General features: G+C 42.8%; 1 protein-coding gene across 3 annotated transcripts; it reads left to right on the top strand.

Moving 5' to 3' along the window:
* Positions 1-7: 7 nt before the first annotated feature.
* Positions 8-25,294, top strand: DCUN1D3 (defective in cullin neddylation 1 domain containing 3). 3 transcript variants are annotated; one of them, XM_053992300.1, is made up of 4 exons: positions 8-95; positions 10,602-10,677; positions 15,384-15,916; positions 17,807-25,294. In XM_053992300.1, exons 3-4 carry the CDS (start codon positions 15,486-15,488, stop codon positions 18,288-18,290), a joined length of 915 nt encoding a protein of 304 aa, XP_053848275.1. In that variant the 5' UTR covers positions 8-95; positions 10,602-10,677; positions 15,384-15,485; the 3' UTR covers positions 18,291-25,294. The 3 variants fall into 3 exon arrangements, with proteins under 3 accessions (XP_053848275.1, XP_053848276.1, XP_053848277.1); XM_053992301.1 differs by lacking the exon at positions 8-95 and adding an exon at positions 390-730; XM_053992302.1 differs by lacking the exon at positions 8-95 and adding an exon at positions 9,768-9,806.
* Positions 25,295-26,917: the final 1,623 nt, after the last annotated feature.

The raw sequence follows: 26,917 nt of genomic DNA, 5'->3' as shown, positions 1-26,917 counted from the left end.
CCCCGCCCCTCGCGCGGCGCGTCACGGCGCGTCCGCCAGCTGAGCGCTCGCCCGGAAGTGATGCGGTGGAGGCAGAGCCGCTCGGCGCCGCGGAGGTGAGTGAATTGGACCGAAGCTCTTCCCGTCCGCCCGGGCTGCGGGGGAGCGGCGGGGGCGGCGCGGGGCTCGGCTCGGCTCGGCACGGCCCGGCCCGGGCGATGGCGCGGGCGGCGGGGTTCATCCGTGCCCGCCGCGCTGCTCTCAGCCCCGCAAGGGCCGGTTGTGCTCGGGGGGCCCCGCGCCGCCGCCCCCTCACGCCAGGGCCCCCCGAGCCGCAGCCCTGCAGCGCCGGGACAGCCCGCCGGGAGCGGCCGGGCAGGCGCTGCGCCGGTGCCGCGGGCGGGGCGGTCCCGGCCGGGCGCCGCTCCGGGCGGTGCCGGCGGGGTCCGGTGCCGCCGGGCCGTGCTCACCCCGCACTCATCCCCGTGCCCCGAGCGGCGGTGCTGCCTCGCCCCGGGGTTTGCTTCTCCTGGTTTTTCCGTTCCGGCGTGCGCCGGCTGCGGGGTCCTGAAACGTCCCTTAGGATGGTCGCTGCGGGCGGCCCCGCAGCCCCCCGGGCCGGGCAGAGCGGCTGCTTTGTTCGGGTGCGCTTCGAGCCCAGCCTTCTCACGTGTCACGCTAGAACGTGAATGTTCGACGTGTTTTCAGGAGAAAGATAGAGAAATAAACTGCAAAGCGATTTATTTCCTAGGTAGTTCTCGCCATCTGAACGTACCCCCTTTGCACAGCCACTTTTTTTCCCTGCTTCAGCTCTCCCTCCCTCCCCTGAGCGTGTTTACCCTTCCTGTGCAAGCTGCAATCTGCATTAATCACTCTCTGGGGCTGTGGTGGTACTAATAAGCCGCTCGTAACAACTTAAATTATAACTTGCATAATCGGTGTTTTGAGCAAATATTGGTTGGGAGAATATGCCTATCCTATCAGTGCTGTGGTTGCTGGAAAGAATCATTGATTATCTTTTAAATAGTTAACACTGCTGATATGCTGCCCTTCAAAGTGTTACATTGATAACTGAGCAGGCTGATGCCAAGTGTCAGAATACAGCATTGATCCATAGCTGGTAACTTCTTTTGAATGACAGTATCTGTCACATAATGAGTTAAGTGCTCTGAAAAAAAAGGCTGCATAGCTGTACAAACAAAAAGCACGGACCTGCCCTACCTTTTTGAAAATTACAGGCCTCACTGGCATGGTCTGTATGTTTTTGAGAGAACAGTTGACCAAAAGACGTTATCTAAACAAATTCTTACGTGTTTAAAAACCTCTTTGTTAAACAGTTAATGTGTAGCTACAGTATTAGTGTTCTATTTGGGCTACAGAAATGGGAAGAGAGAGTGTCTGAGTACTGTGTCCCTTGCCTGCATCTGAACACTGCTGCATGTTTCCCTGGTGAAAGATAATCCTCAGAAAAGGAAACACGGTCCCTTAGTTAAGATTGCATGTGAAAGTAAAGAGATCTCATGCCATGTTTTTGTCAGTTCTGTAGTCTGTCCTCAGTCTCCCCCACACAGGTGTGTAGTGGTGGTCTGTGGAAAACATTCACTTTTACATGACAGGCAGCTCACAGTCTAAAGCAAAGGTTTTCTGCACATCAGCAAAAAAAAGGAGAGCTTGTGATCTGTGTTGAATTAGTTCATATTTGCAAAGTGCAACTGGCTTTACAAACTTACTGCAAATACTGGCTCTTACAATGATTTCTAAAACTCTGATTATTTCCTAATAGTAAGTTGTATGTAGGCATGAATATTGTAATTCTTAAAAAAAAAAAAAAAAAGTAACACAACTAATAACAGTGGAACGTACAGGTTTGGTACTACTTGGCTGCTTTCTTTGTGAGACTGACAGCCTGCAGTATGAGCTGTAATCAGCTCATGTAATCAGGATCTGCAAGGCTGTGTTAGGTGCTTTTTCTGCCCAGATTCTTGCTTTATTTTGAAGTTGAATGTTGTTGTGTTCATAGCAAATTCTCAGTGATTTGTGTCAGTAGTTCTTATAATTTGTTGATCTTGGAAATTTTTTAATAATTACATCTTGCTTCCATTTAGCATGAATTATGTTGAAAAAAGACAATCAGATGAAGGAGTGACTTTGAGAGAAAACTAAGAACAGCTCTTTTGGAAGACTCTTATTGAAATTAATTGAAGAAGTATATATTGAGCAAGAAGGGCTGCCAGACAGTTTGACAGACTTCTAAGATGTGTTCTGACAAATTTGTGAGTGGATAAGGAAGAGGCTTGGTTCTGCTGCCTTCTTTGGTTCAGCTTAAGGAACAGGAAGAAATCCTCTGTGTTGGGTATGTGTATGGGGGCAGTGGGGTATAAAGCAGATGGAAGAAGAAGGGACAGACATGGCTTCTACACATGCATTTCCTCATGGCAGAAAGGAATGCATGGAGAGTTTGGATACAGAGATGCACGGCTGCAAGTTGGGAGGAGTGAGAGTGCCCCAGCACTGCTCAGATCTGTCCCACACTGATGCACTTGATTTTCTTCACTGGTGCCAAGGAAATGTTGGTACATTTAATTTAGAGTCTGGGAGCACTATAAAATCCATCGTGATGGGGTTTTGGCAGTTTGTAAGAACTTGCAAATTGGAGAAACAATGTTATTGTTCCATTAGGCACTTGGGTCTGTATGTGAATGTAACAGGAAAACTCTGCTCTGAGTAAGAAGCGACTGTAAAAATAGAAGCATGGGATATTAGCAAAACAGTCCTTTCTTTCATCCTCAAAACGACAGAAAGAGCTGAATATTGGTAGCCAGAATTCTTGGAAGGCTGAGAGAATAATCTATAAACACTCGAGGGACTTGGTAGTCACAGGAAGATAAGGGGGAACCCCGTTAACAGTTTCATCAGAATTCCCTGGCTGGGCTCCTTCTCTTTGGCTGCTGCTCCCTAGGGGTCTGCATCTTATCTCACTGGCTTCCTTTCCTCTATTTGCCTCTGACTAATGGGCTTTGTCTTCTGGTTACTGGAAGTCTAATAAGTTCTTTTGTCTCTTAACCCTTCCTCCTTTTTCAAAATATTAGATTAATGGCTGTAATGTTTTGCAGACTATCTGCATTGGTGACATGGATTAATTGTGCACTTGACTCTTAAGTTACCCAGCAGTAATGACATAGTAACCTGACTTGAAACAATGGTAATTTCATGGCAAATGTTCAAGGCGAATGGTTGCCTTCTGGTAAAGTGCCAACTGCAATTTATCCCCTGTAAACATGTGACACAAGTAAACTGTCTGTGCAGATTTTCTCAGTGTCTTCTGTACAGTAAGTTGTCTTGAGTGTGTCTTTTGAAACAATGATCTCTCTTTTCTCCTCCCCCCACCTTTCTTTTGACTCTCGCTTGAGTCAGGTAATTACAGATCTGGGTTGAAACCTTCCCAGGGAGTGATCAGGAAAGCCAAGATTTGCAGACGTGGTCTGCATTGCTCACTGGCACCTTGGCTTCCTCCTTCCCTGAGGAGGATTTGTGGATCCACTGGGCTCTTGGTGATGGGCTGTGGGTGAGTGAATTGCAGAGCCCCAGGAAGGTGGGGGTAGGCAAAGCCAAGGGGAGCCCTGATTTCCTCTGCACGAGTGCCAGTGTTCTTTGTGGTCACATGAGGAGGTTCTCCTTGTCACGCGTGGCTTTGGTGTGGTAGTGTGGTGATGTTTTTATATTCTGATCTCAGTGCTGACCAAAACAGAGCAAATAAGGAATCAAAGCCTCTTGCCTAAAAGATAATCTGAGAACTGACCCATTTAGGTCTCCATTTTATCCATGTGTCTTGGGGGGCAGGTCTTTGGTCCAATGATCTGCATCCAAAAGAAGCAGAAAATTGGATTTTAGTTAAAGGTTATTTAATTGCAATATTCTGCTGCTAGAAGAATGACAGTTAGGGGACTACTTAGATGTAAGTATTAAAGAACTCTTTCACAGAAGTAGGAAAACTGTAGAGAAACCAATAAAAGCATAGGTGGTGAGACAGGATTCCAATAAAGAGAGTAAGCTAGTATAATCTTCTGGTGTCTCAGAAAGAATAGTTGTAAGTGCTGTTCTGTCTACAGCATCTGTTTTGTGAAAGACAAAACTTACTTTGCAAAATGTGAGAATGCTGTTCGTGACCTCCTGTCACAGTTTGTTATTCCCACAAAGTCAGACTGCCAGAGACAGTATGACAGTCGTAGTTGTTTGTTGTCTCACTTTTCCTGTTTAGTGAACAGAAGTGGGTTTTTTTTGAACTGAAAGGATTATGTGCTCCTGAAATACACCAGTCTTATTTTTGCATCCATGTAGTAGCAGAAAATGAGTTTTTAGTTTTTTTTCTTTGAATTTTTTTTGTGTGATGCTTTTCCTCCTGCAACTTTGGAACTTGTGATGCAGTCAGTCTTATCCTTTTGTTTCAAAATGGAAAGGGAGGGAGAAAATCATCTTAGCTCCTATGATTATGGGAGGCATGTGTAGCTTAGTAATAGACTCACAAACACAAATGTCATAGCTCTTGGTTTTGGTCATATGCTGACTGTTCAATATTTTCATTGCCAGTGTGTCTGTACAGAAAGCCTTGAGTATTCTGGGTCAGCATATAAATGGGTGGCCTGGAGTGCCAAAGGTCTGATGTATTCCAGCTTCCAGCAGTTACCTGTGCTTGGAGTTAGTGATTATGTCTCATGAAGCACAGGATAGATACCTACTCACCTGGTCTCTTGTAGGGTGCAGGATGTCAAGAGAAATCAAGAAGTCAAGAACTTATGAAAAAAAAGTATGTGTTGGTTGAAGCTGCCACCAGATTTCTCAAGGAGAGGCGAGGGTCTTTGTTACAGCTGATGACCAAGTTTGAGTACTCAAAGGAGCTCCTTTGAAGTTACTGATACAGTTAGCATCAAAATACTGCAGCATCCTTTGTACAGTTGGAAATGTTGGTGTTGTTCACTGAAATAGGGAAGCTGCAAATCAAATCAGGAGAGAGAATTAGGGCTTCTGCAGGTGGCTGTGTGTATTTTCTGCTTCAGAAACTGCAGTCAGTTTAAAAATCCAAGCATATGCTGTTAAGGCACTTTCATATGTCAGTGCTTTTACTTAAAACAATTTGTTGTACGTAACTTATATATGATTCCAGTATTTATATGGTCAGCTGGTACTGAAGTTCCTACACAACTGTGTGCAAAGAGTGATTCTTTTGGCTGGCAGCCTGTAAACTGTGTTACACTCACTGAGATGCCAGTGGGCCTTCTGTAAATTCCTTATGAGCATCTGCTGCCAGCAGGGATCTTATGAGGTGATCTGGCTCTTGTCTTTAGACTTGTCCCTTCAGTGTTAGGTGCCGTGTGGGTCACTGTTCTCACAGCTGCTTTCTGCTGGAGAAGGGAGACTTAGCCAGAGCTGCTAGAAGGGCTTCCTTTTTTTTTGTGTGACTGTTGTCTTTTCTTCATGGTTGAGAACAGCAAGAGATATGAAGTTATTCACTTACTACAATTAGTTTAAAGCATATCCTATTATTACAGGAGTCACTTGACATATACTTGAATTATATTCAGCTGAATGTAATTGGTGAAGGCACCTCAGACACTTCAAGGTGAAATCTGATAGCTGAACTTGGTGTAGAAGAAAATCTGTGCACACTTAGCTTAGTTGAAAAGTAAATGTTTTTCTTTCCATAGCCAAGTAGATTGTAGACCGAGGTGGTTTTCCAAAGTTATTCTGGTTTGGCTGCAGAGAGTTGCAATTTTCCATAGGTTAATTTGCAGAATGGATTGAGCCAGGGTAAGGTAAATATTGGTAGCACAGCTACTTTCAGATGCTTTCAATGAGATGCATCTCTGTCAAATACCCAGGGGCTGTGGTTTCTTTTGGTCCCATAATCTGCAGTTTTGCTGTAGAGATGTGAACTGGTTGTGTCAGCACAGAGTAGCTTTTCCCCTGGCATGAGCTGCTTTAATTATTCATAATACATACTGAGGTGTTAAAGGTCTGTCATGCTGTGCAAAAGTTACAGTGTACCCTGGAAAAATACTGAAGGATTATTCGTTTACAACCCTTTGCACATGAAAACAGAAAAACCACACAAACTCTCATTAGAAGATTATTTGCTTTTTTTGTACATGCTGGACCTTTTATGGCCTTTGACAAGGATCTTGAGGGAGAAGGGGAATATTGGTAGTTTTTAAATGGATGGAGATAAATTGCTCAGTGACTGAACCTTTGTTTTCTGAAGGTGGTTGAATTATGTGCAGTGAAATAAATGAGTTTATGTCTAAGTATTTACAGGGTAGGGAATTGGATGGAATCTAATTTGGCGTCTGGTTTCAGCTTTACTGAAAACTGATGGCATGATCTTGAACAGCCCTGTTGTTTGGCTGTCTTGATTTCCCCTCTGCCCATTGTCTTGCTCATAGCTTAAATAGACTTCTCAAAACAAGTACTGCTGCTGCTTGAATTAGTTCATTAATTTATTTACATTACAAAAGCACCTGAAGGCACCCTTCTAAAATTATATTCTGTTTAGCTAACCGGACTTGGGTTTGTTCTTTGAAAATGCAATAATCCTAACAAATCATTCCACCCACCTAATAAAGAAAGATGAAGCACATAATAGGAAACAATTGAAAACTTTTTAATGGGGCCAAATGGAAAAACAATGAGAAGTAATCAGTAAGTAAGGTATTGTGTGGTTAGAGAGTGTAAAGGGAAGGGAGGGATTCAAGGATGATGCATTTATTTCTGCTGAAAAAGCTACTTAAGGAATGTATCTTCCATAAGAAAAAGTAATAAGGTGATGAAGTCTTTCTCTGCCTATCATTTTTCACATTATTATTCATTTTTCCTTAAGCTGGCCTCACACAATTAGCTGCACACAGTGAACTACAGATCTGAAACATCTGTTCCACTTTTTCATGAGACTACTTGTTGAACTTTGAACACGAGATGTGGTGTCATGCTCTGTGAGTGCATGCAGAGTCAGGTGCTCTTCAAGAGTGCAGAAAGCCGGTTTCTTCTGCCCAGTGTTGAATGGAAAAATCTCCTTTGATGAGTAAGCTCTGGACTTGGAGTGACAGCACAGGTCAAGGCTCAGGTGTTATAAAGAGACTTTTGCCTGCATCCTGGTGACTGGGTGGGGGTTCCTCTAGGAAGAGATTTGGTGATAGCTCTGATTCTTGGCCTTGAGACCTGGCCCAGTTTTATGGACTGTAAATATGGTGGAGAATATTGTTTCTGATTTTTTTTTTTTTTTTGGTACCTGTCCTTCCCTTCCAAAGTAGTTAAGCCTTTCCAGTATGACTTTTCTCAGAGAAGTCCACTTCTCATTTGAGGAAGTATTCAGGCTTCCAACATCGTTGCTGCCTGGCTTGGTTTTCCCCTAGACTGCCATGTAGCCTTCTGCCAAGTGGCAGCCAGAACTCTGCATGGTGCCTTTTCAGGTGCCTGTATAACTAGCTTCTAGTCTATGCAGGCATGTTCTGTAGAGACAGATTTTACCCAGTTTGATCACATTTCTAAAGCTGTTTTGTTTCCAAAGCTCAGACTAAGGTTAATCAGAAATAGTTTTGTTATCTTGTTTTGGAACAGACTGGTCAAGTTCTCATGTATCTGCCCACTAAACCATTACTATCTGCAATTCATGGAAAGGTTCTTCAACTGCAGGAAGCTTCACAAACTTATAATTCATTTTAACTAATTGCAGCAGGACCTTCCTGCTTTTAGACTTCCTCCTGAGTAACTTTGCATAAAAGTATTTGTGCAGCAGTGGTGCGGAGCAGATCAGCGTGACACAGGTGCTAGCGCAGCGCTTGGTTGGGGATGTGGTGAGGTGTGTTCTGGGCTCCTGAGAGCCCATAATGTGCCATTGTGCTGCACTCAGAGGGCTTCTGCTGAGGAAATGTCATTGCAGGTTCAGACTTGAAATAAGCAGTTTCTGTAACATGCTGGCTTTGACTGAAGTTTGGTTTGTGCTGTAACACTTGTGCTCCAAGTGCTTGGAGCTGTGGTGTAGAACTCTGAACTGCACAGTGAAAGCTTCCATGTAGAGCTGATCCTTTCAATTTCTGCCTGCTGAAGAGGGAAACAATACCATTGTTCCTTCACTGATTCCCCACAGGGGAGCAAAGAAAGTTGGTTTTGGTGAGAAGGCTGCCTGCTTTTACCTCTGGGAAAGTTGCTGGGGGTGTGGAGGGCCTGCACTGATCCTCCTGCCCAGTGCTCAGGAGAGCCAAGTCCCAGGGGCTTAGACACAGGTGTGAAAAGAGCCAGATGAGCAAAACAAAAGCCTCCATCATCCCAAGGGTCCACACTATTTACTTACTTACCTCCCCATGGGTTGCTGAGGGGTTGCTAATGAGCAGTGCAGGCTGTTGTCTGAGTTACTGTGCTGTGATGCTGCTGCTCCACAGCAGTGCAGGGAGAGAGGTGTTGGTGACCACAGCCTGCAGCTACACCCTGCAGCTCTGGGCCAGGGACTGAACCAAAACCTGTGCCACCAACGTGCTGATGCTTCTCTCCAACCCCGCTGCACTCACTGTACATGATTTAGGATGAAGTCAGTGCATTGCTGTGCTATGACAGCCTTTAAATACAGCCTTGAAGAGCTTGATCTTTTAACTGCTAACTCATACTAACTTTTTGTTCCATATCCCATGACTGTGTTGTCAAAATTTACACATGCTACTATATTAAAAATTTTGAAAAGATTAAATGGACAACTCAGAAGAATAGAAATATAAAGAAACGGGAAGAATTGAAGCAGAAGGTTCTAACATGCTAAAATTTCTGCCTCCAGTCACTGTGCATGTGTGTATAGGTCAGCAAACATGGAAATTACTTCAAGCAACCTGAAAAGGTTTGGCTTTTGCTGGGTAGGGCTGATCTTCATCAGATTCAGCTTCTTTTGAACTTGAAGTGAGTGTTTCCTTCCAGTATGTGCAATAAGTCAACTGGAAATACAGATTTGGTGGATAATGGGATCATAGATCTCTTCCAAAGAAATACAAATATGTTTGAAAAGTAGTTCATTGCAAAAAGTTGCCATGACAATGATTTTTCAAAATGTGAACTGTGAGATGTTTAAACAGGTTCCTGGGGAATGAGGCTGCATAGCACCCTGTTTTCCTCCATGGTGATTTATAAAAGGAATTATTTAGATGCAGGAGGCCAAAAGAAATTAACATAGATGTGCCAGATGCTGCATTTTCTTAAATTCTTGAAATTCATGGGATGCTATAGTCAAATAGGAAGAAATTCAAGCTAGTACTTCCACTGTGAGAGAGGCAGACACTCCTCTGCTCCCCTGCACATTAAGCTGCCTGGTAGCTGTGCACCCACTGGAGCGTCTGCTAAAAGAACTGTGAAGCCATGGAGGAGGGAAAAAGGGTGGTTGGTTGTGTGGAAGATGAGGTTTGGGAGCAGAGTATATAAACCCAGTGTGAAGTAGACTTTTTTGGTCTCCATCTCAACAGTAAATGCCTAAAAATGATTTGGTGGAGATATGTTTTTGCTCTGTGTGTGTATATAAGTGAAAGTAGCACTCCAGAGTTTCCAGGCATTTTGAAATGTTTGGGGCTTTTAAGCTCTGTCAACAGCTTTGGTCTGAACTAGGTTTTATGTGTCAGTCAAATTTTCCTAATCCACATATAGTATTCAGGTTTGGGGAAAACTCATATGGAGATTGGCATGTGTGACAAGACGCTGTTTCATGGTTGTCTTTCTGTATTCACCCCCTCTTTCTGCTGAAGGAAGCTCTGAACAAGCTAATGTTCCTACTTGTTTCCTAAGAAGTAAATCTCATGTAAAAGGTAAGTATGCAGCAAGGCAGCTTTTGATCACCTGTCTGCTCCCTAGATGTACTAAGAGCTGTAAAAACGAGATGTTTTAGTGTTTACTTTAGTATGGTAGAGCAGGGGAGTTTTGCCAGAGATTTCTTGTTTGTTGTGTTTTTCTACTAGATCAGGTACAGAGGTGTTGACTAGGGGCTGCAGTTGCAGCTCTTGCTGCACAAATCAGACATACCTTTGTCTGTCCTCTTCAGAGGTTTCTAGTTATACAGCAGAGCTGCGAATTTAAGAGAAGCGAAGTGGAGCCAGCTCGACTGAACATGGGAAAACAAACATGGAAAAGAATGTGCTAGAGAATGAAAAAAGAGAATTACTCTCCAGACCCAAATTATGCTTTGCTAGGTAGCAGCTGTCTGGCATTCACAGATTAAACAGTGCTCAGCTAACATGCAGTGACAGTGATAGCATGTCCTCTGCTTTGCTTTGAGTGCATGAAATGAGGAATTAATTCTCCCATGCTGAAAGCCATGAAAGTATCCGGAAGTGTGTATTTACTCCAAACAAACATTTGAATTTGTCTGTTTTTTTCAGTACCTGTTCTATGGTTTATATGACAATGCAGAGTTAATTGTGTTAATGCTACTTTGTAAGTCAAAAAAGTGAAGTAGTTTTTCATAAAATGACTCTTTGAACAAATGGAGTTTGGCTCTGAAGAGTTTTATTAAATACACAGTTGGTTCTCAGCGATTTGGTGCATTTCATGGTTTTCATAGCCTCTTCTAAATGTAAAGATTTGTGTGGTCTTTTGTCTTCCAGCATTCTATGTGGAACCCAGGGAGCCTGAAGGAAGCTGTGAAGCTAGTGGAATGATTCCCTGTGTAGCTGAAACTGTGTAAGTATTAGATGTTTGCTTACAAGATCACTTGTCCAGCACAATTGTTAGAGCAGGGATTGCCTCTGCTTCAGCAGTGGCAGTGATCCTCTCCTGCCTGCCCACTGGGAAGCTCTGTGTATCTGTTCAGGGCTGGAAACAGACAGAGTATCCATGATACTATTCCCTACTCTCAGCTGTCTTTAAAGTCAGGTGTCCCTATCCATTAAAAGGTAGATAATGCATAGTGGAATTCTGTAAAATTCTTAGACTATGTTCAAGTGTTTGTGAAAAGATGAGGCTGGGTTGAGGCTTAGTTAAGCTCTAGTTATGTTGTCTTTGCCTTAGCTAGTGAAATGCTACTTGGAAAGGGATTTAATGGTTGGCTGAGCTGTCTCCCCTTTTGTTATGAGATTTCCTAAATTTGTCTTTGAGGTCTTCTTGAGTGTGTGGAAAGCTTTTTCTTCTACTCTCTTGATACTTTCTGTGTTTTGAAACTCATTATAAATACCTTCTGATGCAACACTTTATTAAACAGCATGATGCTTGTTTTGCTTGTTATTCTCTGGACATAACCAATAACTTCTATTACTACAACAACATCAGTCATTACAGAAAAATACTGGGTTACTTAAATATCTCCTTTGCATCTTCTCTCCTCCTGCCAGCTCCCCCCCCACCCCCCACTTCATTACTGCTGTTTTCAATTGTGCCACAGTGTGCTTGTATGATTGAGAGTTATTACTGAGTCACTTTGTTTTGCTCCCTTCAAATTTTGGGTTATGTGTGATTTGTCCACTTGAAAATGGAGGAAAAATGCTACAAATTCCTTACAGCACTTAGAAAAAAGTCCCACACAAAACCCCTACCAAATCAAAAAGCCCCACCAAGCATTAGCCAAGGCCTTTATAATCTTCTCTAGGTTTTCATTTAATGTGTGGGGCCATATGGCTCTGCACATCCTTTGTTCTTAGAGGGTGACTTTGCTTTAGCTGGCTGTGTTCACCAGCACTCATCTTCCTGTGTTCCCAGCTGCTGACTCCTTTCTAGAAAGGTGCAGAGAAGGTCACTGTGGATCTCTGCTTTGAAAGAGGAAAATGGCCTCATGGGCATCTTGGTGATTCATATGTACTGGAGATCATTGCTCAATACTTTCCTGAGTAATAGACTTCTTTGGGAGCACTGCATCCTGTAGCACTGAGCACATTCCAACCTTAGCCCTGAATTTTGATCCTTTTTAGTAGAATAGCAAAAGCAGTGGTCACTGCTGCCTTCTTTGTCCGGCTTTTATGCTGTACAAGTCTCGTAGTGATTTTGCTCTTGGGAACTGATCCTTTTGGGAACTGATGCTTGCCTCCAATCCAGTCTAACCTTTGGGTACACAAGAACTTTATACTCGTAGTTCCTGATCCAGCTGGGAGAAATCTCTGCAGGTCCTTGTGCTGTGTGACAGTCGCTTTGCTGCACACAGCTCTGTTCACCTTCCTGAGGGTGCTCTCTCCCACTCCTTGAGCTCTGGCTTCACTGCAGCTCCTGATGCTGCAATTAGATCCTCTCTCCAGCCTTCCATAACAAAAGGACCGGCTTCTCCCACTTGTTTCTGTCTCTTTCCAAGGCTCTTGTTCCTTTCATGCCTTGAAACCTGAGTCATGTAGGAAGCGGAGGTGACTAGTTAGTGAAGTGGATCCAGCTCGCGAAGGCAATTTACAAAAGGGTAACTGATGGACTGCCAAAAGACTTTTCTCTTACAAAACCAGATACATGCACAAGCTGCCAGCGGATGCAGTCTGGATTTTTTTTTTTTTTCCAAAATGATTTTGCTATTTTTGGGGTAGAATGCTTCTAAGTATCTGGCACATGGCATCAAGTTTCTTGTAGAAGAAAAGTGAGGAATTGCAGCAACTGTACATCAGTATGTTCTAGTGTTTGTTCATAAGGAGTAGGACTGTGCTCTGAGAACTTCCTTGGTGGGGAGGAGGAAAGAAGAACTCTGTTACTGCAGGGAGGAGCAGTGAAGAGGAAGGGAAGAGCTAGCAGTGCCCATGCAGTGGCTGTTCAGGAGCAGCATTCATCTCTTTGTAAGGCAAGTAGGAGTACAGAAGATGTGTTTGTTAGAGGGGTACAATGTGAGGGAGGTGGATAACTTGCCCTCTAGGGGTTAATGCTACTGGGATTGCTTGTTTTTGGAAACTGCCAATGGGACATCTCCTTACATACAGGTGTCTAATAATGCTGGCAGATCTTCTCTCTGTGAATCGTAGTGCTCTTTTTCTGACAGCAAATGATTTTAAAGCCCATCAGTTTCATCACACAGGTGATGTAACTTTGGAAACCCGAACATTAGATTGTTATCATCATTAATACAAGCTGTTGCTTAGGAAGCATGACAGCGTGAGTCACTTTTATTAGGAAAATTATGGACACAGGATGTCAGTCTTGCAAACTGTCTTTGAAAAAAATTCAAATTGAGCTTCCTCAAGTGAATTGGATTAATCTGTCAATTATGATGTGTGTGATTTGACTACTTTAGAGGAAAGTACAGTTCACTAATAGGCAGCTGTTCCTTAACCTTCCCCCATAGGGAAAAGCTGCTCCAAATCACCAATAGCTAATAACTGCTGTTACATCTTTAAGCAGAAAGTTTTCTATACTACCTAAACTCTGCTTTAAACTCTAATGCTAGTCTGAACTCAGGATTTTCTATTCTGTTCTTTTAGCTGCATGCTTCTCTAAAGAAAAATTTGTCCAGTGTGGTGCTAGCTGCCTCTGAGAAACTGATGGAAGAACAAGAATTAGTGTAGATTGAGCATTTGAATTTGGATGAATTTAAAGATTGGGAGGGGAAAGCTGCTATGTGGGAGTTAATCACTAAGCAGTTTTTACACTGCCTACTAATATCCTGTTTGTTTTGATGTAATGAAATAATGACTGGTGTAGACTGGAGAGGATGATGTTGGTCAGGCACCTGGCAGCACAGAAAGCAGTGCCAGGCTGTGCTTTGCAACTCACAGAGCTGTGAAATACTAAGGACCAGTGAAATTGTCTTATGGATCATTTATATTGACATGCATATTTTTATAAATCCTTTCAAATACAAATTATTGCAAATTTCTTGAATACTTTAAATCAAATTTTGCTTGCCTATAAAAATGATGCTGCAAAATAAATCTTTAAAGCATTGAGATGAAAGAATATATAATACCTTTCTTCCTTTGACTGCTTAAAAAATAGGTATTTGCTAGTTTCGTGTGTGGGTTATGTGCTTAAGAAAAGGGACTGGAGAGGGAAAGGGAAGCCAGGTAGTCAAAACCTGGTTGTTGTAGTTCCATTGGCAAAAATTTTTGCTCATGAAGCTGCACATGTGCTGTTTTGTCAAAACAGGTATAATGGCTGAGAGATTTATTTTTGTAATCCTAATATCTGAGAATTCATCTGTACTTGTTGCTGCTGTTGGTTTACAGCTTTAAAGAGGACTTCAGTCTCAGTGAAGCTTTGCTCAAGAAAGAATACAGTAAAACTTACATGACAGCTATTTTTTTTCTTAATTTCCTAATTTTTATCTCTCTTATTTCTTGTTCTAATTCTAAACTGGAAGGTGTACACAAAGTCAAAGCAAACCAAATTTTTATGTTTGAAGCTTTTGCCTAACTGACAGCAGAGGTGAAATGCAAATTAGTGGGTAAAGGAGGACTATGATAAGCAATTGCTTTCTTGGAGCTGACATTTCTGAGAAACAGACTGTCCTTGGTGTGGCTGCTCACTGATAGAGCAGTGTCAGTGTTAGCTTGGTTTTAAGAGGGAAAATTGGAGAACCCTTTTCGCTGGGCAAAATATCTTTTCCAAATACGCAGGGCTTTGTGATTTATAAAAAGAGAGTATGATGAAATCATTTTGGCATTTTAATTTTTGTTAAAAAAAAACCCCTCTGAACTGGAATTACTGCTTCTTATCTGCATGTGTGTCGGTCTGAAGAAGTTTCATTAAGAAGGCTCCCTCCCCTGTCTGTCTCCTTACCTGAGGGGAGGAGCCCACTTGAAACAATGAACAATTTCTGAATACCCTCTTGCATAAGAAGTGTTGCCTCCTTTCTGCAGACACACTCTATGTATGTTTTAAGTACAAAACCTAGATTCCAAACTCTGTTTAAAAACAAACACACAACTTACACTCTCTCTCCTCCTCCCCAAAACCAGCCAACAGCCAGCTCCCTCCTCCCCCCTTCCCTGAGAAGTCCCTTTTGCTGATTTGCTGGGGGTGCAGTCTAGATCCAATGCTTAAGTTTCTGCCAGGTGGTCCCAACAGTGTCCTCGTCCTCCCTTCCCTGCTTTGTTTCAGTGTTTTATATTCTCTATATAAAATGTGGGTATACTTAAAAAAAACATTTCCTTTAAAGTATTTCTGGGTTAGAGTAGTCTGTTGTGTCGAAGCCTGTACATGAATCAACCTCTTTGTAACCTATGCTGCAGTAAGAATTTTAGGAATTTCCTTTATTAGGACCCGTTAGTATAGTGTAGCCACTGAGTGAGCTGCATTGATTTCTAGGTAAAACAGCCTGAAATTGCCTGAAATTTATGGCATATTCCAGCCTTGTGTACACTGCTCCTTTTCAGTATGCAAAGCTTAAATATCCTGAAGTCGGTCGCTTAATGGCAAGTGTTATCCCACATTTAATACTTCAACTATTCTTTATAGAGAGACAGCAGTTTGACTCTGAAACTGTTTTTCAGGTTAGCTGAGTGCTGCTAATGGCATGGTGAGATGTGTTGAAGAGCAGCTCCGAGGGTGTCCAAGGGCAGGGGGACCACGCTAGGAGCTGGGCTTGCAACATCATGGGCCAGTGTGTCACCAAGTGCAAGAACCCTTCTTCTACCCTTGGCAGCAAAAATGGGGAGAGAGAATCTGGCAGCAAGTCCCACAGCAAGAGAAGTGCAGTCCACAAAGACGACCATGGCTCAGCTTGTGGGAAGGCTTCAGGAGACATTCTTGTGAATGGGACAAAGAAAACAGACGCTGCTGTAGAGTCCAGTCAGCCTCCGACGTTTTCTGGAGATACAAAGAAAGACTCTGTTTGCAGTGCAGAGGAATCTTCTCTTCAAAGGATTGGGGAGTTATTCAGGAGGTATAAGGATGAGCGGGAAGATGCCATACTGGAAGAAGGAATGGAACGATTTTGCAATGACCTCTGTGTTGATCCCACTGAATTTAAAGTACTAGTTTTGGCTTGGAAATTCCAGGCTGCTACCATGTGCAAATTTACAAGGTTAGTTCTTGTAGAACTTGTAATTATTTTCATATGTTAAAGTATATCCTGTCAGCAGTATGTTGGAGAGACAGCCTCATTAGCTTCACTTACTTATTTCTTCTAACACTTGCATTTTGATCAAATTAATTCCTGCCACTGCAGAAGGTAAGCTTTGGTCTTCTTTTCCCCTTCTTCTCACACTGGATTTTAGAAGATGTGGTTTTGGCCATTATGCTGCTAGTGATGAACAGTTTAGTGAGATTCTGTAGACATTAATTTGTTCTTGATTTACCAGAAGCAATTTACTGTATCCAGCATTATCCTGGCGATGAGACTGAACACTGAAATTAATTTTTACTTTAAAGTAATGTGAGATTCTTTAGTAATTGCTACTAACTCTATTAACAGTCTGAAAGAATGACAGAATTGTTCCTGTCCAACCAGTGTAACACTTAATGTCTTTTTCCAAGAGTAATCTTGTTAAAGCATAGAGAGGGAAGGAAATGTGAGGGTTTTGACACTTGTAGCTGTTTCATACTAGCTGACAAATGATTGCTGTTCAAAGTGCTTTGTGCCCTTCTGGACAAGGGGCTCAGTCAGCAGGCTGACAGCATGTGTCATGCTACAGGAAACAATGGAATGGCTAAAACTCCCCCCACTAAGCAATAGGCAAACCCAAACTGCAGCAGAGTCCCCCAGCTTGATTAGCAATGTCCAGGTCAGAGCAAGGGAAGACTGCCTACAAGGACTGGTGGGGAGAGAAGGAATTTTTTATTTTTTGGTCTGTCTAGATTGGTTTGAGTTATGCTGCTTATTTTTACTGAGCTTATTACTTTGGTGTTCAGAGCCTTGACCCAAGCCTCTGCTGTGCACTGGACAGCATCTTCAGAGTCTTTGTGGCTGAGGGTGTGTGTCAAAGGGATGAGTTACTCTGGAATGCAAATGTGGATTTACTGGAGGCTGATGACGCAGGTATTTGCTAAGATGGTAAAGGAATTGTAAGTAGTGTCTGTGATTCTGCACAACCACCATGAGTATTATTAACATGGTTTTAATTTCCTTGAAGAGGACAAATCTAGTTGTGAGAGGTTATATTTGTTGAAGGGGATGCTCCATGGTAGAGGTACTGATGGATTCTTCCAGCAGGGAAAGCACCTGTAGTCTGTTCTCCTGAGTGCTGCTCCATCTCTTGTCTTCCCTCCAGCCCGTCCTCTGTCAGCCTGCTGGCTCTCCTGGCTGGTTGTAACACCTGCTCACAAGCATCAGAGAAACTGCAGCTAAACGTGTCCCACTTGGCCACTTGGTACAGGGCTGGTGCTTCGAGCGGTGTCCATACATTGTGCTGTAGCCCCTGTGAGGCTGTGCTTCCTTCCATGCGCTCAGCAGATGCCTTGCTGACTGACACCAGTGGCTGCCCTTTAGTTTTGCAGGCTGAAAGCAACCAAAAACCACAGAAAAAGTAGAAGTGAACTGCTCTGTCACTTGCAAACAGCTTGTTCAGAGCATGGGCATTTAGACATCAGCAGTATTGAATCAAGTTTGGGTAAATGTGTTAGTTTCAAACATTTAGAATTTCTTCTGTGGCAAATTAGATTCACTTTTTAATGTGAAAGGCATTCCAGGATGTGGAAGTGTCCAGAAAAGCCAGAGAGCAGAATCTTTCAAATGTTAACAGTGCCCCAGCAGACGTGGGGGTTGTGTGTGGTTTCCCAGGCCTTAAGGAATGCCTTGGAACTGTCTGTCTTTCCAGTGGCTCTCGTTGCCAAAATCTGTGTGCCACTGGGGCCGAGGGACACCTTGTCTTGTCCAGATGACCCTCTTTGGTTCAGTGTAGCTGAACAAAGACGGGACGTGTTCGTGAGGTCGGTGGGAAGGGCTCACTCTAATTTTTCTTCTCTTGCTTAACAGGAAGGAGTTTTTTGAAGGCTGCAAAGCAATAAATGCAGACAGCATTGATGGCATTTGTGCAAGGTTCCCCAGCCTCCTTAATGAAGCCAAGCAGGAGGATAAATTCAAGGATCTCTATCGTTTCACCTTCCAGTTTGGCCTGGACTCTGAAGAAGGACAGAGGTCGCTACATCGGGAAATAGCCATTGCCCTTTGGAAATTAGTCTTCACCCAAAACAAGCCCCCTATTTTGGACCAGTGGTTACACTTCCTAATCAAGAACCCCTCAGGAATCAAGGGAATCTCCCGGGACACGTGGAACATGTTTCTAAATTTTACTCAGGTGATTGGACCGGACCTTAGCAACTACAGCGAGGACGAGGCCTGGCCGAGTCTCTTCGATACCTTTGTGGAGTGGGAAATGGAGCGAAGGAAAAAGGAGGAGGAAACCAAATGTGTTCTGTCTTCGGACACAGAGGGCCTGTGTGCGGACGAACAGACTTAGCGGCGGCGAAGCAGCAGTGACAAAAGCAACTTGTTGCCCTTCACAAAATGTAAACTCTGGATGTTTCTGGAAATTACCGAGGCTCCAGATTTTTCTACTTTACACCTTTTTCTGCCTTGTCTTTGAAAGGGCTCTAAAATGCTGTATCATGTTTTAGGCACTTTCTTAATTTTGGTTATTCCTTTTACTCTTGCCCTGAAATATTTGACCCTGGCTACAAGTTAAGCTTTTTTTTTTTTTTTTTTTTTAAGACTTCAGATTAGTATAAGTAAGTCTGATACTTCTTGCACAATGTAGATCTTTTTAGTTAGGTTAAATTAACATGGCTAAATTATACAGTGCCAGATTAAGTTTTTCATACTACATCTGTCAGGGCAGGTCTGTACTGTGTGTAGTGCTGTTTACATTGTTGAAATTTTAGGCTGTAATAATTTTAAGGTTTTATACCGAGATGAACAGCAGTGTTAAGTATAAATGCATTAATCCTGGGTAATAAGGCTCTAAAAACCAACATAAGCAACAGCTTTTTGTAATATGGCTAATTCCCATTTTGAGCTAACTCCTAGTGAATGAGTCCAGATCATTCCTTTTTTGGACTTTCAAACTAAATGTTGGGATTGTTTTATAAAATTACTGTACCTGTCAGTCAACTGAGTGGTAGATGATGATTTATATCTAAATCTCTTTACACATTCACATAATAAAAGAGCAGTACTACCTCAGTTTTATTGAAAGTGGACTTGTTGATGGACTTCCATTTTCTCTGGAAGTTGTATTTTTGTGGTTACATGAGAATATTTTTACTTGACTAAAAGAACCAAAGGTTCTGCTTCTTAAGTTTGCTAAACATTGAGAGAAGCAACACACAAATCCTAAGTCTTCAAGGAAAACTGTGGTATAATTCTGCTTTAATTTGTTTGATTTATACCTAAAGTATTACCTTACTTGTCTGGCAAGCACAGTACTTCTATGTAAGGAACTATCTTTTGCATTAATATTGACGAACCAATTTTTTAAAGCATATGTTTAATTGCTAAATTGCAGTTAATACTCCACACTTTCTGGAGCAACAATATCGGCATCTGATGACAAAGTGAATTCTTAATGTGTTCTTAATGACAGCAGTGTAGATGAGTCATTTTTAGACTGATTTGATAATATTTGGATAGGAGTCAATTTATTATTTTACAATGCCTGTATTGGGACTATTTGCCTGTTGAAATTGTTGTGACTTAAAGGGAGTTTTATTAACACTGGTTGAAACTTTTTTGGTTACTGATGCTACCTTTTTTAATTTTAGTATGTCAACTTTTTTACACCTTTTGGTAAAAGGTTTGATTGCCAAGGCTTTCTGTATAGCCAAGTGCTGGCTTAATGAATTTGATACACTTCTGTTACACACCTTTTATTTTCAGAGCTGCATTTCAGGATCATAAACCAACTTCAACTGAAAAAAAAAGCAAAACAAACAAACAAAAAGCCTGGACAGTCATCCATAGCATCTAATGGCTTTTGTGATATAAGGGTTTTAAAACTAAAGGGAAACAGGTTTTAAGTGGTGAGTTTGTCACCAGGTCCAGGGTGTCATGCTTTGCACATCTGTTGTGCCCCACAGGGGTTGGCAGAGAGAGGAGTAGGATCTACCCAAATTCTGGGACTGGCTTTGCTGGTATGCAGCCCTGCAATAGCTTGGCTTGGAGGTCATAAATCACTGACAAAATGTGGGTAATGCAAACTGTTTAAAAACAAACCCACAAGCCACAGATAGCATCTCTTTCATCTAATAAAAGGAGAGTTTGGTCCGTGCTGCTCTTGCTGGGAGACAAGCTGTGGAAAACAAATGTGGTTGTTTTAGTGCAGCTGAATCTGTCCCTTTGCAGGAGAGCCCTGAAGTTGCTGTTTCATGGGTAAATACACCCAAAGCTTTGTCCTCGCTTCTCTAACTTTCTGTGGCACAAAAGTGTTTGGCAGCAAAACCTTATTCTGATTTGGTGAGCAAAGCAGGCCAAAGCACTCACGCTGGAATCGTTGAATTTATGGTGAGACTTTTGCTGGTGCTGTTATTTTTAAAAGACTAAAATAAATTCCCCAACAGAGGCTGCTTTGTTAGGAAAAGTTCCAAATGGAGATTGATTGGATAGTAAATGAAGACTGTATTTGTAAGTTTGAGGCTCTTCATTCATTCAGCTATTAAATGCTTTGTTCGTCACTTATTTTTTTTTCCCCCTAAAGGAAATTTAAAATGTCCAGAGTGTGAAGAGTAAGTATTCAAATGGGTAGCTCACCAGATGGCAGCTTCTGATTTACACCCTAGCATGCAGCAGCCCCAGAGGATGAGGGATAGAGCTCTTTAAGGAAGGTGTTTATCTTGTGGTTGGAATGTGGACAGCAGTAAGGAAATCAATCTGTAGTGCATCAGGCTCAGCCATTTTAATGTATCAGAGGTAATACAGCTACTTTTTAAAGGCAAAGGTGAACACACAGGAAGGGAAAATCTGGTTTCCTGTTGGGGAAAGGACATACCATTACCCACGTGTTCAGTGTGGGGGACAGCCCTGCTCCTGTTCTGCTGCTTCCAGCCAGGCAGGAGCAACTCCACCCACTGGGCAGGGTACTTGCAAAAATAGCCAGATGATCTATCTAGCGAAGTATCACTTATCTTTAGCCTAATTTTAGTCCTTTAATTACCATTTACAGAATGCAAACCAGACCTGTGTCAGTTTGAAACTCCTGAAGCAGAGCTGAAGGTGCAGCTCTGTGGCAGTGCTGGCAGTGAGTGGAGCTGTCAGACCTTCTCTTGGATTGCCTGGTGATTTTGTGATCCCAGACAAGACTGCCTGGACTCTGTAATGTTGGGGTGAGGGAGCGGGGTTTGTGTGTGTCTCTGAGAAGTCTTTAATAATATTGGAGCCTCTGAATATATGCTTGTTTAATGGTTAAACTGTGAATATCTGTGGAACAGGCCAAATACATTCACTCTTCATTTTTATATAATTTAATTCTTCATTGTGTAGGGCACAGGACTGTAAGTGAGCAGTGATGCTGATGAAATCCTTGAAACCATTGCAACTGTTTAATTTTTTAAAAATTAGATTATGCATTAGGAAACTTTCTGCATGTAGTGGATCTGCTGCAACTTGGGATAAATAACTATAGATAACTATATAGATAGTTGGAGTAATATACTGGAAAATTGGTCTGATATCCACAATCTCTGGCATTTTACTGCCTTCTCTTATATGCAAAGAAATACAGCCCCTGTAAACTTTAGCCCCTAGTAATAAAACACTGACCACCTACACCATATTATAGCTTGCAACACCTTTAAAATTTGGCTTCCAGTTCAATTGGAGGCTTAATTGTGCTAATTTTTACTTGTGTGGGTACATTTCTGTGGTCAATATCTATTGATTCAAGTAAGGATTTGAAAGATCCTGCCCATAGCTGGCCATAAAACATGACTGAGGCAATGAGTTGGAATTGAACACCAAATCCTGAGTTTATTTCCTGCTGGTGCTATTCTACATGGAGAATTACAGCTTTTTAGTACTGTGCAATCCTAGTGAAAGGACCACAGGAAAAGACCACAGGTCTGGCAGGTGGCACAGAAGCAGCTGGAACTGTGAGAGCTGCTCCCCCAGGCTGGCCCAACAGATCTCCTGGATCAGCTCTGAACCAGGACAGTTCTCAGCCAAGCACAGTTCAGAGCATGAAATGAGCTCAGGCTGCTCTGCTGAGGACAGAGTGGCTCGGGCTGGTGGCAGAGGGTGCAGCCCCTCCTCCTGTGGCCAGTGATGGGGGCAGCAGCAGCTCTACTGGGTGACTTCTATTTCACTCTGTGTGCCCATCAGAGCCTGAAGAACCCATGGGTCCAGGACTAGCCTGTCACCCGTTGTTCCCAGGCCTGTGCACTTACCAGTGACCTTAGACTTTTTTGTGACACTGTCAACATGAGCCTTGTTTCCAAAAAAAGCCCAACAAAGTTAAAGAGACACCATGTAGTTAATAGCCACCTCAGTTGTGATACAGTTTGTTGGCTGAGGTTACATCATTCCCATTCTTTGGTAAATAATAAGTCATTGTGAGTTTCTGGGTCTTGCAGCCTTGCATTCTGCAGTGTGATGCTTTTTTAGAAGGTCCTCAGTAAATTGGGCACCCAGTTCTTCCCTTGAGCCTGCTCTGCTCAAAGTGTGTGCATGTGGATTTAGCCTTTCGTATTAAAAAGGAAGATGCTTAACCTGAAACTCAAAATTCTTCAGAGTAGTGCTTCAATATGGAGAAAAACATATTTTTTCAAATAAGTATTAAAGCAAAATGTCTACTTAAATTTTGTTGTGTGCAAACAAACCCACCAGTGTTAACATTTTCTCTCTGGTCTATTGAAGATTGAACCTTTGATTTTATAGTGTGAACTGAAGTGAAATTCATGAGATTGTAAGACAGAAGGAAGGCTGTAACTCCTTCACCATGAAGTACGTAGGTATCTCTACCTCTTGTTCTTAGACTTGAATAGTTTAAGGCTACCATCCTTTTGTCCCAGGATTTTATGCCTGGATGAGTAATCTATTTTTTTTAATTGACCCAAGTTAAGTATTATCTATTTGCCATAGTTTTTGGTATCCTGTGTTTAACCTGTATGCAAAGGACCCTTTGGAAGGGGGCCGGGTCATGCTGCAAACCAGAGTTGGTCCTCCCGGGTGCTACTTTTGGAGTGCAATAGAGCGACCAAGCAGAGCTACGTGGCCTGTGGCTCAGGGGCTTCTGACACCACACATCCTCTTCCCTGGTCAGGCTGCCTGTACTGACAGTGAATTGAAGATAGAGCAGCTGCTCCCCAGGAGGGAGCCATCAGCCTTTTCATTTGCCCTTGAAAAGCTTTAGGAACCCACCTGATGCAGTGCCATGAGTGTATTTTTCTTTTAATCAGAAATACTGTGTTTTGTTCCATGTTGGACTGGACTTGTAACCACCCAGCAAAGATGGGAGCTGCCAAAGTGCAAAGGCTACAACGCATCCTTTTTCTCTCTGAGGTCAGAATCCTGCTCAGGATAAAACCCTTGTGCTTGAGTAAAGCTGGAGTGTTCTCAAGAGAATTGGAGATGCCAGAGTGGCTTTGGTGCTCAGCTGTGTTCCTTAATGCATTGGGGGGTATTCTCCATGCAACACATCTGTGCCCTTCCTCTCCTCCCCCAAAGCAAACTGCAACACAGTTGCTGTCGTGGCAAATCCCCCATAGTGCGATGCTGTGGCAACTGCTGCTGCAAGATCCTTCCAGTGTGAGGGCTGGTTTTGGGGTGTGACCTCTTGCACTATCAGGCTGGGCATGTATTTCAAGAGAACAGGGGAACATGTGAGACAGGTAAAAAGAGCATGTATGTTCTTGTCCTAAGAGCTTGCCTTAAATCACTGACATTGCAGCAGTTCCTTGCTACTATTGCAATCCTCAGTCTTTGAAAATCCAACAGGTTCTGTAGGTAATACTGTTTTTTGTTTAATTTGTAAAAAGTTTCTATCTTTGCATAATTGCACTCTTCAGATAAGCCCTTTTTGGATAATGTGTCATTTCACACACAGGAAAAAAAGTCTATCTCCAGTGTTTGTGCTGTAAAGTGTTTCTTTTTATGCCCTGTAAATTATATCTGGACTAAAGGCTGCCTACTGTTGAAGCAGTGTGTTTACTTGAATGTTGCCATTTTATGCAGTTACAACTGCTGACTCTTGCTCTTCTCTGGGCCTGTGAGAGTGGAGATTGTGTGACCAGAGCTGGCAAACCTGCACAGAGGATTGGTGGAGCTGAAGGCTGGCTGCTACTCCCATATGTCACACGTTAGAGGACTTCACAGATTAGTGCTCCATATTTGGAAGTTGTGACTTTTTAAGTCATGCTAAACAAAGTTATTTGAAAATACACTTGCTTTCTTATCTGTAAGTTTGAAATAGTCTTTAAAAAAGGGATGGGCTGGCAGGAGGGTTGGAGGGCCTCGTGCTGTAAGTTGTTGAGTAACTCAAGTTCCAGGAGCCGTGGATGGGACTGGCAGGATTCTGTCCTGAGCCAGCGCTGTTGGGGTTTGCACTGGCTGGTCTTGAGGGCATGAAGCAACCGCAAGGCCTTGATGGGCTGTGTGGAGAAGGGTCAGCCTGGGAGCACTGGTTGGTGCAGCCTCATTTGTTTCTTGTGGATCTTGAGGCCTCAGTTCAGCCTCAAGTCCCTCTCTGTGGAAGGAAGGTGTTTTGGTAGTGTTTGCTCCCAGAGAAGTATCTCAGTGTAACTGAGGAAGTAACGGGAGCACGGCTTTGTGTGGCTGTCGCTGCGTCTCTGTGAGCACAGCTCCCTGATGGGCCTCTGGGTCCTCAGTGAACCAGCCAGGGTGGGCAGGGTCACATCTGCTGTTCTTTGTGCCTGGGGGCGTTTTGCCTTTTCAGACTTACCCGGGAGATAACCCTGTATGAGCCAGTTTTCTCACTCTGGGAAATGATGAATGTGTCGCACGTCACGGAGCAGCCCCGTGGTTCCTCTTTGGGACAGCACTATCAGAAGTGCTGTGAAAATGTAATACTTGAAAACAGCTGGAGTAAATTCTGTTTCATGTAGGATCTTTATTTCAAGGGGATGCAGCCAAATTTGAAACCTGATCTAGAGGAGAACTGGGAGAATTCCAGGGCAATGCATCTACTGAATCCCAATCTACTGAATTGGTTTGTAGTTTTACAGTTACCTTTCTTACATCAAATTTTCTCACCATTGATGTCTGGAACAGAATGGAAACAGCATCTTATGGAATGTGCAATCTAAGGCACAATGCAAATAGGGTGTGATAAGAAGGTTGTCTTTACTTGATAGCAATCCTGAGTGCAATGTTTTTGTTGTGTCCCTTTTGGAAGAAGAGCATTAAGTACAGTCTGAGGTTTTTCTTTTCTTACAAGCAAAGCATTGGTTTGTCCATTACTGACTTCTTGTGAAATTTGTGCCAGATGTATATTAAATATTTTGGTGCTTTTTCTAATCCAAGCTGCCATTCATTTACCTGTGAGATTATTGTACTTCTGTATATTTAAATGACCAACCCCTTAAAGAAAAAAACAAAAAAATTCCTTTAGTCACAATGTATCCTGACTACTGTAGCCTGTAAGTGTTCCAAAGCTTCTGGGTTTCCTGTATTCCAGTAAGGTCTGAGGGGAGGGGAACAGCTACAGAAATCTCACCCACTGGAAAGGGAACTCGCACGCTGTTGTGTGCGTTACTGAACAAATGAGTAACATTTGTGGTGTTTACATAACGACACATTGGTGTTCACTTTTTTTGTGCTCAAGCTTTGTACAAAACATCTTATTTAAAGCTGAAGTCCTTTTTACATTTTTCAATTAAAAAGGGACCAATTACTTATTTTTTCATGCCTATGAATAGGACTCTTGCTAGTTTTATTTGTCATGTGAGTTTCTCAAGCAGGACTCCTGGATGCTCACTAAGTCCTGGCAGAGAAGTGACCACATAATTTTTAAGTGTGTGGAAGGAAAACTAGTTGGTTTTTTTTCAACTCTGCAATGCAAGTGTCTGCAACAAGGAGATGCTGGATGTGAACAGCCTGAACAGGAGTAAATCCTTAGAGAGGGATGAGTGCTGGGGTCAGTCTGCCCTTCACCCTTTGCCCTGAGCTGCCTGAGCTCCCGGTCTCTTCTGGACTGGCTCAGCAGCAGGGGCTGCCTGTGCAGCTGAAGGCACTGGCTCCCTTTCACATTCTGTAGTAGCACGGATGTTATTGTGCATGCCAGCTTGCAGTAGCTGCTGTCAAAGGAATGCCAAGCTCATTTGGTGTGGCCAAAGTACCTTTGTGTGAGGAAAAATTTGGCTGCATTCTTCTTGTTGAATAATAGATATAATTTTCATGTGGCTTTAAATTTAGACCTTAATGACACTGACATGAGCATCTCCTGCCTGCTCACTGCTGCTTCTGGGCTTGTGCTGAACTTACCTTTCTCCTGCTTTCCTGTGCCTGCTCCTCCACACAGCAACCTTCTAAATCCCAACATAAGGAGAGAGCGCAGCCCAGCAGTGAACTTAGGGTTGGAAATTAGGAGGGTGTAAATATTCTATCAGCTGTATTTAATAATTTCTGGAATGATAAAGCTGAAATAGTTATCTTGGCCTATTCCAATTCACATGAAAAAATCCCTCATCTTATGGTCAAAACTTTTCACAAACATTTCCTTTTAATTTTTTTTTTTTCTGAGTGCCTAAAACTCTCCTAAGCATCTTTATGCTTGGAAATTCTGTATGTAACAAGAGATGCTCAGGCAGCCTATATTTCAAGTGGCAGTGGCTGCAAAGGATAGGTTGCAAATCACCTCATCCTGCTTGTAGCTCCCTGTGGAAAGCGATGCTGTGCAAAGTCCACACAGCCATGTGCTTTCCTTAAAACATCCCCTGTCCCTCCCACAGCCACAAGGAAACTTTTTTCTTTTTTTTTTTTTTGAGGGGAGGGTGGGGGTGGTCAGGGAGGGAGGAGAAAGTGGAGATTGTCCAAGAAGTATGAATCACTGATTCCTCCTTTCCATGGACTAAGTACAGCACTTTCCCAGAAAGGAGGCAGTGACTCCAGTTCAGGAGTTGGCACTGCACAGTTCCAGAA

Source organism: Vidua macroura, chromosome 16 (assembly GCF_024509145.1).
Source record: "Vidua macroura isolate BioBank_ID:100142 chromosome 16, ASM2450914v1, whole genome shotgun sequence".
NCBI classification, from domain to species: domain Eukaryota; kingdom Metazoa; phylum Chordata; class Aves; order Passeriformes; family Viduidae; genus Vidua; species Vidua macroura.
The sequence above is the reverse complement of the archived record's forward strand: the minus strand, read 5'-3'. Positions and strand labels throughout refer to the sequence as shown.